This window comes from Lacerta agilis, chromosome 8, assembly GCF_009819535.1.
Source record: "Lacerta agilis isolate rLacAgi1 chromosome 8, rLacAgi1.pri, whole genome shotgun sequence".
Lineage (NCBI taxonomy): Eukaryota > Metazoa > Chordata > Lepidosauria > Squamata > Lacertidae > Lacerta > Lacerta agilis.
In genome coordinates this window covers 73,236,207-73,249,656 of record NC_046319.1, presented here as the reverse complement: position 1 = coordinate 73,249,656, position 13,450 = coordinate 73,236,207, and the positions used below count along the sequence as shown (strand labels likewise).

At 46.1% G+C, this 13,450-nt stretch overlaps 1 protein-coding gene across 1 annotated transcript; it reads left to right on the top strand.

Annotated features, from left to right (window-relative positions):
• Positions 1-1,784: 1,784 nt before the first annotated feature.
• On the top strand, positions 1,785-12,600 carry LOC117051677 (urokinase plasminogen activator surface receptor-like). The gene is made up of 8 exons (XM_033158258.1): positions 1,785-2,076; positions 3,115-3,228; positions 3,983-4,018; positions 4,321-4,467; positions 5,498-5,635; positions 7,260-7,436; positions 8,591-8,722; positions 10,517-12,600. Exons 1-8 carry the CDS (start codon positions 1,995-1,997, stop codon positions 10,717-10,719), a joined length of 1,029 nt encoding a protein of 342 aa, XP_033014149.1. The 5' UTR covers positions 1,785-1,994; the 3' UTR covers positions 10,720-12,600.
• The last annotated feature ends 850 nt before the right edge of the window (positions 12,601-13,450 follow it).

The window sequence follows — 13,450 nt, the reverse complement described above, 5'->3', positions numbered from 1 at the left end:
TTTTGGTCACTGAAGGTTAGGGAGTGCGGCCTCAGTGTGGGAGCTGGCTGGTTTCCAATTGAAGCTTGTTAAAATTTATGAGGCATAACTTCAGAAATATACTCTGAAACACCTAAGGTAATGTCTCGCTTCATCACCCACATGGCCTCCTCATAAATGGATTGTTTTTCACCCCCTGGATGGCATTGCCCAATTTTGCTCAGGCTTCTGGGGAGCCGTGTTGTGTTAGGAGGCATTTTTTTTTTTAAATTTGCTACAAACAGTCATATTTGCTTTAATAGTTAGTAACATAAGATGAGCCTGCTGGATGAGTCCAGTTGCCCATCTAGTCTAGTCTAGCATCCTGTTCCCACAGTGGCTAACCTATGGGCTTATGAACTCACAAGCAGGACCTGAATGCAACGACACTTTCCCTACTAGTGAATCTCAGCAACTTTTATTCAGGGGCATATTTTCATTTTCCATTGTTGTTGTGTGCTAGGCTCAATAAACAGCCTCTTGTTCTGGGCCAACAATATCTATCTATATAATGAATTGTAAGGATGCCATCACGCTGAGGACAGCATAGTTGCCAATTGGTGAATGAAGCAAGGACAGGCAGCAACCCCTAGTATTAAATAAGAAATTAACAGTGAACTATCCTTGCTTGGAAGAATTTAAGCAGAAATTGGATATCCATCTGTTGGGATTTCAGGGGTGGGGAATTTTTTTCAACCTGGGGTCAGCCCTGGAGGTCTGGGAACCCTATGTTGTGCCCTTGATGTGAGAATAGGGTGTTACAAACATGCTTCTGTTTTTGTTTTGTGAAATGTCGGAGGGCATGTGCTTGTGTGTACAGCAGTATTTCTTAAATGGGAGGTTGACCAACCCCAGAGGTGGAGCATGAGAGACCTTCATGGAAGGTCAGGTGTGAATAATTTTCAGTTGGACCTTCAGTGGCTGGGCAGCTGCAGTTTTCCTTACCTGGGCGGCTAGCTTGGGGGTGTGCTGGCCTTCTTGGCTTGGGAGCAGAAGGAGAAGGGCAAAAAAGCTTTCTTTGTTGCAGCCCCCAGTGCGGTCTGGCAGCATCTCCATTTGCCCCCAGACTCCAGTACAACAGATCTGATACTTTCATCCCAGCGAAAACCCATTCCAGAGCACTCTTTGGAGGACAGCAGTGGGACTGTGGTTCTCTGAACCCACTTTTTGACTCTCTTCCTATGGTTGGGTACCCAGAAATCAGACTGCGTTCAGAAGGGGCCAGCAAGTCAGGAGAACCGAAATCCTGAAGAGCAGGATTATGTTTCTGCCATATCTTGTCAGGGAGATTCACAACTGTAAGTTTCTCTTATGCTTTCATTCATGTATGTTTTACCTAATTCCGTTCAGGTTTGCATTAATTCCTTTTTTTATTTCATCCCATTTTTCTTTAACATTTTCATTTGAAATATCTTTGTTTAAAGGGACACGCTACGATCAGCCAGGGAACATTAGCGCTTTAAGCTCGTTTATGTCACAGCCTGTTTGGGTCTGAGCTGACTTCCATTGATGTCACCTTTGTGTTACTTTTGCACTGTCAAAATCTTTTGCCCTGTGACGGCCTGATGACTACATATACAGATGAATGACTCTAAATCTTACGTTTCTGTTGATTTTCCAGGGGATGAAAGGAGGCTGCTTGGAGAATATCTCTGGAGTCTGAAGTCCACAGAAATAACCCTTCTGTTTGCTATGCAGTTAAAAAACCCCCAAAGGTTGTGTTAAGCTGGAACCTCCATACAAACATCCTGTTTGTACTCTCAATGGTGGTGAATTTCCCAAGAGAAACATACTGTATCTTGCACCTTGTCTTCTGCCAAACCCAGCCTCTTTGGCTTTTGGAGAGTGGATTGCGGGAGTTCCCAGAAACCTGAAGCTGGCTTTAGGTTACAGGACGCATCTTCCGGTTAAACCTAGCCAGACGCGGCTGTTGCAAACACAATTTTCACTGGAAAAGGAAAAAACCCACAAAGAGGATGGGAGAACAGGAGACGTCCCGGCACGGGAGCCAGGCTTTGCTGGCGATAGCTACGTTCTTCTTCTCCATGTTGGCTGCAGGTAAGATCTATTCATCAAATTGCTTAGGGGTGGATTTTTGCTGTGGAATAAGGCAGAGCAAAGCAGGCCTTGTGGGTGGGGGGAAGGCTTCTATTCTTTTCCTCCCCCCTCTCCCGGGGAATATTTCTTGCAGGAACACAGAAAGAGGTTTTATACGGAGTCAGATCAATGGTCCATCTATCTCAGGATTGCCTACACCGACTAGCAGCAAAGGCTCTCCAAGGTTTCTGGCAGACGGACATTCGTAGCCCTACCTGGAGAAGCCAAATAATTGAAACCAGGATGTTCTGCCTCAATAGAAGATGCTCTGGGCTGACCCACAATTCCTCTTGTTCTGCAGCTTTCCCACGAGGGAACCGCTCTTTAGTGCATAATTGAAGCAAATGTCAATGGATTTTCTCGAGACTGACATTTGCTCCGATTTAGCACTAGAGAGCAGGTTTTCCCTGGGAAAGGAGTGGGGCAAGGGGAAAACTGTTTAGACTCATGCTTTCCAGGCATGGGACAAGTGTGGATAAACCCTCTGAGCTGAACTAGCATTGGACACAACCCCCAGAGGGCATTCCTACAATGTAAATTCAAAATAAAATAACACTAAACCATAAAATAAAGTTTCAAAAACATAAAAATAGATTTATTGCAGAACACAACAGGATCTGATTTCCTTGCATTATTTAAGTAAACATTAGTAGGATGCCCCTTGGTTAATTTGGGTAGAAGTAAAAAAAAATATGAGGAAAGAGTGTGAGGAAGTCTAGCAAAAATGTCAAATGTAACCCCCCCCTCCCATATCGTTTTTGTTAGTTCTTCTGCTTTGCTGGTTTGCCCTGAGCGCAAGCTTAGTCTGCCTGCTGAGTCACCCAGCGCTGAACACTGTTAAAACATTGGAATATAGAAAAGCAATTATAAATCTACAAGCAGTTTGAAAGCAACCAGCAACTGCTTTCCCCTCCCCAGCGAGGAAATAACATGGAGCTCTTGGGGTCACATCCTGTTCATGGTTGTTGTTTGGCTAATCTATTGTTTTCACCCTTTCAGCCAACAGCCTGCGGTGCTATCAGTGTGTGGGGATGTTCCATGAATGCGTCCAGTCCGAGCAGCTCTGTACGCCCAGGGATCGCTCCTGCTTCTCATCTACCATCAAGCTCTTCTGTAAGAGAACAAAAAAGCACAGGTCTCCTCCCAGACCTAGAGTTCTCAGAGTCCTCTGTGAAGAGGGATTAACTGTTAAACCACTCTGGGAATTGCAGCTCTAGGAGGGGAATCATTGGCTGGGGAAACTCAGCCAGATGGGCATGGTACAAATAAATTATTATTATTATTATTATTATTATTATTATTATTATTATTATTATTACAGCTCTTAGCACCCTTGACAAACTACAGCTCCCAGAATTCCTTGGGGGAGGACTGCTTAAGTGGTATAATAGTGCTTAAACTGTATGGTGCCAATGTGACCTACAGGCCCCATCATGCCTGGCCATTGGCCATGGTGCCTGGGACTGATGGGAGTTGGAGTCCAGGAAGTTATGGAGGGACACAGGTTCTCCATCTCTGGTGAAGACGCTGGGTTGCCCCCAAGATTATTTTTTTTTGGGGGGGGGGCTGGCACATGAGGTGTGTGTGTGACATTGCACATGTGTTATGATGCATTGCAAGGCACGCTTGACGCAGGAAGCCGAGTGCTCTGGAGGAGCCGGCCGCTGTACCTGTGACACACATTGTGTGCCACGCATGTGACGCATGCAGGAGCACCTTAAGACTGAGGGGGCCAAGGTGCCTTTGGCCCCCTAGAGTTGGCACGCCTGGCGTGAAACATTCTGGTAGATCAAACGAAAGAAGCAGCTCTGCCTCATTTGAGCCCCAGACCGCTTTACTGATCATCTGCCTCCCAACTGTCTTCCAGATACAAACAACTACGCTGGAGTTTTTATGCTGCCAGGTGAGTCACACTGTTTGTTTGTTTGCTTGCTTGTTTACTTAATGAAAGAGGCCTAGGCTCAAACCTGAGTGTTGCCCTTTCCTGCCAGGATGTTTACACGACTGTTTAAATTGGTATCATAGTGCTTCAAATGTTATCGTGCGGATGGGATACCTAAGTAAACATCCTGACATGGTGAGGAGCAGATGCTTCAAGAACTTTCAGGCTATGGTGCCTTATTTCCTCCAGGGCTATTGGTTCTAAATGCACTGATCTGGCTGTTTCTCTCTGTATTTCCAATTCCCTGCATTTTATGTCCCCAGACTTGGAAATAGCCGAATACGTAATGAAAGGCTGCTCTGGGGAGGGCGTGTCCAACCGCACAGCCAATGTGTACTCTGAAGATGACCGAGAGGTGCACAATACTTACTACTGTGACTCAGACCTCTGTAACATCCGTTTCACAGGCGGTAAGTGAGGAGAATAAGATGCAAAACCCTTTGGGGAGTTTTCTTGTGGGGGATAGCAGGTCCCGAACTCAGGACCGCAATACCTGGAGGACTGCCTCTCCCCTTATAAACCAACCCAGACTCTGCGCTCATCACTCGAGGCCCTTCTTTGTGTGCCTCCTCCACGTGAGAGTCAAATATTGTGTCACAACATCTGGAGTCGTAACCTGAAACATCTGGAGGTGTAGCCTCAAACATCTGGAGTCGAAACAACTCGCATCCTCCTCAGTGAGATCCACTGTAGTTATTGACCTCTAGACTGATGCAGTAGTGCTTGGATCTGAGAAAGTGAGGACAATTGAATACTGGAATGGAGGGGAATTTGTTTAAAGCATTCTGTTTTCACTTATAAGTGAAGATCATGCAGAAAGAGAACCAATGCATCAGCTTAGAGGTGATGAAATAATGGCTGTTGAAGGGAAATGAGATTTTTTTTTTTTAAAGAGATGACATACCAGCAAAAGTGGGGCTCACTTAACCCAGGGATGAGTAGAGCACAGATTTGAGATTTATCTAGCTACAAATTTTTTCCTGATGCACAGAGTTAATTGGCTACTGTTGGGTTATCCTGAGAGAGAAACCTTACTAGGGCTGGAATATGATTTATTTCTCAAGTCAGTTCCATTTGTATGATGTGCAACAACTTGCTTCCTGTGCCCTCGCTAAAAAAATACCTACATTAAAAGCAGCCAGATGTTTAGGGAAGTTTTTAATGTTTGATGTTTTATCGTGTTTTTAATATTCTGTTGGGAGCCGCCCAGCGTGGCTGGGTAAACCCAGCCAGATGGGCGGGGTATAAATAAATTATTATTATTATTATTATTATTATTATTATTATTATTATTATTATTTCATTTTGATCGGGTGTTTTACTTAAAGATATTGAAAACTGAGTTGCATTGTAGGTTGGATTCTGACCTGGGATTACCTTACAATACAATACAATACAAATCACACAGTAAACTCCTGTCCCCCTCTTCTGCCTTTTCAGTTCCGGCCACTTCTCCCCAGGTGGCCAATGGCATGGAGTGTTACAGTTGCTTCGATCGAGGCACTGGAGAGTGTGCTCCAGGGAATGCCACCCGGATCAAGTGTTTGGGGGACATGAATCAGTGCATGGATTTTACTGGTAAGCTGGGGCCTCATTTGGAATACGTATATCAGAGGCTATTGAAAGGACAGAGTGTGAATGGGAGGCTGTTGGGGGGTGGGGAGAAAAAAAAAAGGAATGTGAAAGTGTTTGGGAAGAAGGAAGACTGCTTGCAATACATATTGAAAGTGCACCAAGTTGGTCAAATCATGCTTACTCCCTGCACCCTGTAGATCTTTGCACAATCCAAGGTGCTCTGTTGGCAGAAGTGTGACCCCTGCTATACAGTAAACATGTGTGTATGTTCGTGTGTGTAGACTTTCAAAGTTTTAATATAGTGTTAAGGAATTAACCCCCCCTCTTCAAAAAGCATTTGCTAGGAAGGAATTTATTAGCAATAGTGCTAGACCAACAGGGGTTAAGGCAGGGGTCAGCAACCTTTTTCAGCTGTGGGCCGGTCCACCATCCCTCAGACCATGTGGTGGGCTGGACTATATTTTGAAAAAAAAAATGAACAAATTCCTATGCCCCACAAATAACCCAGAGATGCATTTTAAATAAAAGCGCACATTCTACTCATGTAAAAACACCAGACAGGCCCCACAAATAACCCAGAGATGCATTTTAAATAAAAGCACACATTCTACTCATGTAAAAACACCAGACAGGCCCCACAAATAACCCAGAGATGCATTTTAAATAAAAGCACACATTCTACTCATGTAAAAACACCAGACAGGCCCCACAAATAACCCAGAGATGCATTTTAAATAAAAGCACACATTCTACTCTTGTAAAAACACGCTGATTCCTGGACCGTCCGTGGGCTGGATTGAGAAGGCGATTGGGCTGCATCCGGCCCACCGGCCTTAGGTTGCCTACCCCTGGGTTAAGGGATGTGCTTCAAGGATGTGGGGAGAATTTGTCATAGCGTTAGAGGATCATGAGTATGCAAAACAGGAGTCCCACAACCTTTTGGTACCTGGTGATGGGGGCACGTTTGTAACTCCGAGGAACTGTTGTGTGCACCACAAAATACACACCTCGCAGAAGAAAACTGGGCGACACTGGAGAGCAAGGACCTAGGAATGGCAATTGGCTATGCTGCTATGCTGTCACAGAAGGGATGTGGCTGGCAGACAGGTCTCTGGTTTCCACTAGCAGAGCTGCTCTGCACTTAAGAGCTAGGCAGGTGAGGAAGGTGTTTGGGAAGTAAAGGTAGAAGAAGCTGGGCCCCTAGGAAATGAAGAGGCAGTGGACTGAGGAGGAAGCCGCAGTGCCTAATGATAGAGGGATGGAAGAATGAGTGGCCCAGAGGAAGGAGGGGAAGAGGCAAAGGCTGGAGGGAGGAGGGGAAGTGAGAACTGGGGGAGATGATGGGGCAAAAAAGGAAGAAACAAACCAATGGCCAGGAGAGCCTTTGTCAACCTGGTATCCTCCTGATTTTTTTTTAATTATAACTCCCAGCAGGCAGGTGTTGTATGTAGTCCAAAACATTTGGAGGTCACTTGGTTGGAGAAGGCAGGCCAAGAGCCTAAAGGAATAAGGAAGGCTGAAATTTGTACATTGGCCTGCAGCAGGCAGGCAATGAAGCCATAGCCAGTTCAGAGAGATGTTTGCAGGCTACATTGTGCTATTCTTATAAATGAATGTTGCTTCCCAGTGACCGACGGTGCCTGGAAAATGACCTACCGGACGTGTGGCCTTGAGACACTGTGCCGCCGCCAGTATGTACTCCCGGAGCTCTCGGGAAGGCTGGACATCAGCTGCTGTTCCACCCCGCTGTGTAATGATGGCCGGCCGGGACAGAAGAGCATCTGCAGTCACTTTTCAGAGCAAGGTAACATTTGTGCCTTCGTTGGATATATCGCAGATGTTAATAGTGTGCAGCTTGAAGCAACTGGATACATAAAAACCAACACTTTTAGAAAATGAAGCATTGTCCAGACCCATTAGATATTATTCAAAACTTTCCTTGCAGAACTTTCTTCTAAACAGAACAGAAACACCAAACAATACATCCAAACAGTTCCATAAGGCCAAGGCATAGGCTCAGCATCTCCCAAAATATGACATAATTTCAACAGACCTAGAAACAGAGGTCTGTGTCTCCCCGCAGCCTGCAGTTTGCTGGAGGCTGCTTACCTGGAAAGCTTCATTTGCACCCTTACTCTCACAGAGTCTGAGAACAAAATACTTCAGCCAGCACCCTTCCAAGATGGCGAATTTGCAATTCAACGCCTCTAGTGCGATCTAAGGTTAAACACTCACATGTTAGCTAGCAGAAAACAACAGTGGTTAATAATCCACTCATCAAGTCAGCAGAGAGCCCTTTGCCTCTTAATTTAGCTTAGCATATGTCAAAGTGCAAGTAGATAAATAGGGACCGCTCCAGCGGGAAGGTAAACGGTGTTTCTGTGCGCTGCCCTGGTTCGCCAGAAGCAGCTTTGTCATGCTGGCCACATGACCCGGAAGCTGTCTACGGACAAACGCCGGCTCCCTCGGCCTATAGAGCGAGATGAGCGCCGCAACCCCAGAGTCGGACACGACTGGACCTGATGGTCAGGGGTCCCTTTACCTTTTATGTTAATGGAATCTTCCACTTTTTCACCAATACACACAGCCATTCCCATTTCAGTGTGAATTAAACCAATTATACTTAACAGGATAGTGACAGCAAAGTGGCACAGTGAGGTATGGGCTAGAACAGGAGGCTTGCCCTCTGCATCCATGCAGACTAGCCCTGCTGTCCAGAAACTGGCTTCTAGGATGGACTGATGGTGGTGCTCAGCCCTAGGTTTGGAGGGGTGTTCCTCAGGCACAGAGGCCCCATAACTTGGAAGGAACTTGAGGGCACAGGAACCTCTAGATATTGTTGGACTCCTACCAACCCCCACCAGCATGGGATGATGGGAGTTGTAGTCCAACAACACCTGAATGGTCAATGGGTTCCCCTGCTCTGAGTCAAAGCCCAGTTTCCTCTTTGTTTCCCAGGGGTCAAGCAGAAGCCTGAAAATGGCCTGGAATGCGCTAGCTGCTGTGACTCTGGACAAGGGGAATGTGCCACAGGGAACTGGACTCATGTCAAGTGTGTCGGGGACCAGAACATGTGTGTGAATGTCACAGGTGAGCTTTGTGTGTGTGTAGGTACTAGGAAGCATGTGGAATTGAGGTGATGCTATTAGAGACCTTATAATTATGCAATAATTATAATAATAATCATCCAGGATGCATTGCAACAATCAGTGCAGGTTTCCTTTATGAGATTTTTATTAAAGTTTTTCATAATACAATAAAATAGTGGCTACAAAAAATACAAATAGAATAAGTCAAATACAGAGTCCTCTCTTTAAAATAATGATAATAATATTTTTTTAAAAAAGATTTTTATTGTTATTGTTCACTTTAACACACCAAGCAGAAAAGGAAAACAAAAAAGGTTTACTACATCAACTAGTAGAGTCAAAACCTTGAAATAAAAATGGACTCTTTCTATCGACCAGACTTTCTGTCAACTCCTTACTCCAATTTCTCATTATTAATTCACTGCCATAACATAACAGGTTTTGTTAGAGTTTAATAGTCTTTGATCTATTCTTAGATTTTGCAACATACTTGGAACTGCTACTGAAATTATTTGAACGCTTTCTTAAAAATAATTATTAGCCCTTACCACTCACAGAAGACAGTAGCTCATGCCAGCTCTCACCGGGGATCTTTCCTTTCTCCCCCTCTGCCTCTCATCCTGGGAGACTGACCTTTCTCTGTCTCTCACCCAGGGCCCCCCATCAACGACCTACCACCCCCATAAGTATGCAATCTCTGGACCTTAATAAGGGCCCCAGACGTAGGAATCAGTGCAGATTTCCATGCATTGCCTTTCTGATAGATCTACTATTTTCTGTGTACTTAAATGGGCAAATGATTTAGAGTTCTGCTCCAACGTCTTCTTTCAGAGCAATCTTAAGTTGCGTTTTCCCTAAAGTTCCATTTTATGTAACATAAATTCTCTTGAAACGGAAGCACCTTGTGTTTTCAGTGTTCCTAAATGGTCAGCTTTGGTGCAGTCAGTTGGTGCAGAGCTCCCCCTGTGTGCTGTTTGGGTGGCTGTAGCCTGCTGGAGACAGGGGCCCTGCTCCAGAAATAGCAAAGGGTTTCCAACTCACTGCAGGTCCTGGGCTGCTACACCACTGACAGATTCCAGCCAGATAAAACCACTAGAGCAGTGTTCTGAGCAGGACCAGTGAGAGGTGTGGATTTTGCAAGTGGCATTGCCCTAGGGCCACATAGAGAGGCCAAGGGGGCCACATTCAACCTGTGGGCTTGAGGTTCTCCACCCCTGCAATAGAGGATCCTCATATAACACCGGTCCTGAAAGACCAACATTGGCTCCCAGTACGTTTCTGAGCACAATTCAAAGTGTTGGTGCTGCTGACCTTTAAAGTCCTAAACGGCCTCGGTCGTGTATAGCTGAAGGAGCGTCTCCACCCCCATCGTTCTGCCCGGACACTGAGGTCCAGCTCTGAGGGCCTTCTGGTGGTTCCCTCACTGCGAGAAGTGAGGTTACATGGAACCAGGCAGAGGGCCTTCTTGGTGGTGGCGCCTGCCCTGTGGAACACCCTCCCATCAGATGTCAAAGAAATAACAACTATCTGACGTGTTGAAGACATCTGAAGGCAGCCCTGTATCGGGAAGTTTTTAATGTTTGATTTTTTTTATCATGTTTTTAATATTCTGTTGGGAGCTGCCCAGAGTGGCAGGGGAAACCCAGCCACGTGGGCAAGGTATAAATAATAATAATAATAATAATAATAATAATAATAATAATAATAATATGATTTTCTCCCCCACTTGTAAGCATTGATCTGCCAGTCCCTCATGTGCCTCTATACTGGATGTCTCACATGTGTTTATTTCCAGAGGAAGGCCAGACGTTGCTGCGTGGCTGCAGCTTGGAGAAGCTTTGCCGGGAGAAGCCACAGCTGCTGGGCCTGAGCCGGAATGCCTCCATCCAATGCTGCTCTGGCTCCCTCTGCAACCGCAGCATGGAGCTGACCTCCAGGGCTATGCTGATGCACTTGCTGCTGCCTGCTCTCCTGATGATGATGATGCGGCTGCTCTGACGGACACCCATGGATGCGTGGACTCCACCGAAAGGCCCAAAGACAGGAGAAGGGCAGAGAGCACTTGACCAGCACTGCATGCACAGTTGCATTCTTGCAGCCAATGCGACATTTTTGTCACCTGCAACGTTGCTCTGGTCTGCTATGCATCGTAGGTGCCTGCGCATTGCAGCATCCGGTCCAAGAATGTGGCAATGTTGCATGCAAGGCCGGGCTCCACGGCACACTCTGTGATTTCTGCTTCCTACTTCCCAGACTGGAACTTTCAGGGAAGGGTCAGTTTCCTTGCAAGGGAAGAGAGATCTGTTTACAAATGATTCCAGGATGGCGGCAATAGGCTGGCAGAGACACCCAGACTCGTAGTACCAGTCCTGAAATAATGTCAGTCTTCCCCAAAGTGACCACACACCCTCGCAACTGCTTCTCGTCTGCCAACCTCAGAAGCCCTGGCTTCCTTCTCTCTCGCTGCCCTGATTGAAACTAGAGAGCTGTTTTCTTCATTCCAGGTGTGGTGGTAGGACACAAACAACAGCGACTTGGCATGGCTACTATCCATGGAAGACCTTTAAGCAGTCACCTCCATCTCTTGCCTGCTGGACCAAAGCCTAAAAAGAGTGGAGTGGTTATTGAGCACATATCCTGATTTGCTTGTGCAAAGCTTAATGCAGAAGTTAGACTATGGGTGTCATAGGTGCCAACTCCCTGGGGCCCTGGGTGCCCAAGCACTCACAAAATTCCCCACAAAGGGGCTGGGCACCCACAAATTTCTGTGCCAGGGCCATGCATGCTGTGTGGCACCCACGGTCGTGGGGCCAAACTGGCACTCCTGATGAGTGTGCTCACATCAGCACCTTAGAGTGCGGTGAAGTTGTCCCCCGCAGTGTATTCAGCTGTTCCCTCCTGCCAGGCATTGTTCACACCAGCACAGCTTCATTAATGTCAGATTCGTTTCTGTTTCTGTACACACCCGGGGGTATTGACAGGGCAAAGTTTGTCTTTACACTATGCAACAGTGGTCCCACCTTGGCTAGAGATGAATAAGGACCAGCTTATTCGGCGTCAAGCTCATTTGAGAAGTAACACACCACGCAGTAGTGTTTCATTACAAAGTACAGGGTATGTGTTTTGGACAAGGTAGTGTGAAATCCGTTAAAAACCCAGCCCTGGAAATGCAGCAAGTGCACAGTAAACTGGGGCTTCTTCATAGAACGTTTGTTCTGATTTGCTCGTGGGGAGGTTAGACAACAAACAGCAATCTATCCTGACTTGCTTGGCTATGTGTCTTCTCATTCATCTTTTCCTCATCCCACACTTGAAGTTTGCTTTTCCCGTCTTATTCCTAACCACAGAAAGTCTGTTTTCATTTTTAATTGGATCTCGCTGCCCCAGGGCAGCAGTGTTTTAATACTTGCACAAACCTAAATGTCCTGTCTGCAATGCCTCCCACAAAATACCAACAGTCTGGAGAGGCGACCTTGCACCACCAAGCAGCATGCTCTTGCAGCCTCCTGCGCCTGGCTCTTGTTGTGGGTGTAATTTCACTCACTGCTTCGGGGTTGCGGGCATTGTTCCATGCCATTGCTGCTGCAATATTTCACCTGTGCTGCAGGATTCCATTGCACACCTGATAGCAGCAGGGGCTCATCGAGTAGCAGTGGAGGCTGCCCAAAGCAGCAGCAGTGAAGAGGTCTTGGGATTAATAATAGGGGATTAATAGGGGAAACCCTCCACCTGGGTACTGGACTTCACCTTTGGGCAAACTGGGCTGGTGAAGCCTTTTGGCTCCAAAGCGTAGAATCTGATGGCTTCACAGTTTCACTTCAAACTGTTGTAAGCCAAAAATAGCTTATCTCCTGAGTTTATGCCAATAAAACTCAGAAACATGAGTCCAACTTTGTTTATTGCAAAGCAGTAGGCTGCAGTCGGATCATTCCGCAAAACTGCAACCCCGCCCAGTGGTCCAGGCAGTGGTATTTATAAAATTTCAAACAAAGCATTTCAATTTTCACCAGTCATATACATCATTACCTCATTTCATGTTTAATACACATGCGCAATAAGCACTGGCAATTTCTGCTGAATAAGTTCTGATTCCCACCATGTTCTGTTACGTTGTGTTAGTGTGGATGTTGGGAACCTGTGTTACGTGTAGCCATTTGCACCATGTAGCAACTTCTGTTCTAGCTTTGTATCTTTGTGATTCACATATTAGCTGTATTTCTGCCCCAATGGGGCAGAAACTTGCAAAACCATCAGTTTCATAAGGTAACAGGCTACCATAACTTCTCTATTAGAAGCACGCTCAAGGATTCACAGGGGTACACATTATCACATTTATTGTGGCCATTTGGGCCACTGCCACAAAATGACAAGGGAATTTTGACTCAACGTTAGGAAGAAAATCGTGACAGTATTATGTGACACAGGAACCGGTTTCCCTAGGAAGGTGGTGGATTAGAGTTGCCACCTTTTGTCTGCCAAAATACAGGACAGGACTGGGTGAGGTATTGCACACCCCAAAACTGTCCCAGACCAGAACAACCCACATTTTAATCATGAGCGCATGGTGGTCATTTTGGTTGCCATGATCTCACATGATTTTGCGGTGCATTTCACCCTCCTCCCCATGAAAAAAGGCTGTTTTTCTCAGGGCTGCAATTTCATGCAGTGCCCACAAAATGCTCATTTGTGGGCACCATACGTGATGGCGTTCGGCAAGACGGTGTCCTGG

What these genes read in the sequence shown, in the direction of transcription:
- LOC117051677 (XM_033158258.1), top strand. Translation starts at nt 1,995, where the DNA reads ATGGGAGAACAGGAGACGTCCCGGCACGGGAGCCAGGCTTTGCTGGCG. An exon ending in TGGAGTTTTTATGCTGCCAG is followed by an intron (nt 4,019 to 4,320) that starts GTGAGTCACACT and finishes TTATGTCCCCAG; the next exon opens with ACTTGGAAATAGCCGAATAC. An exon ending in CATGTGTGTGAATGTCACAG is followed by an intron (nt 8,723 to 10,516) that starts GTGAGCTTTGTG and finishes GTTTATTTCCAG; the next exon opens with AGGAAGGCCAGACGTTGCTG.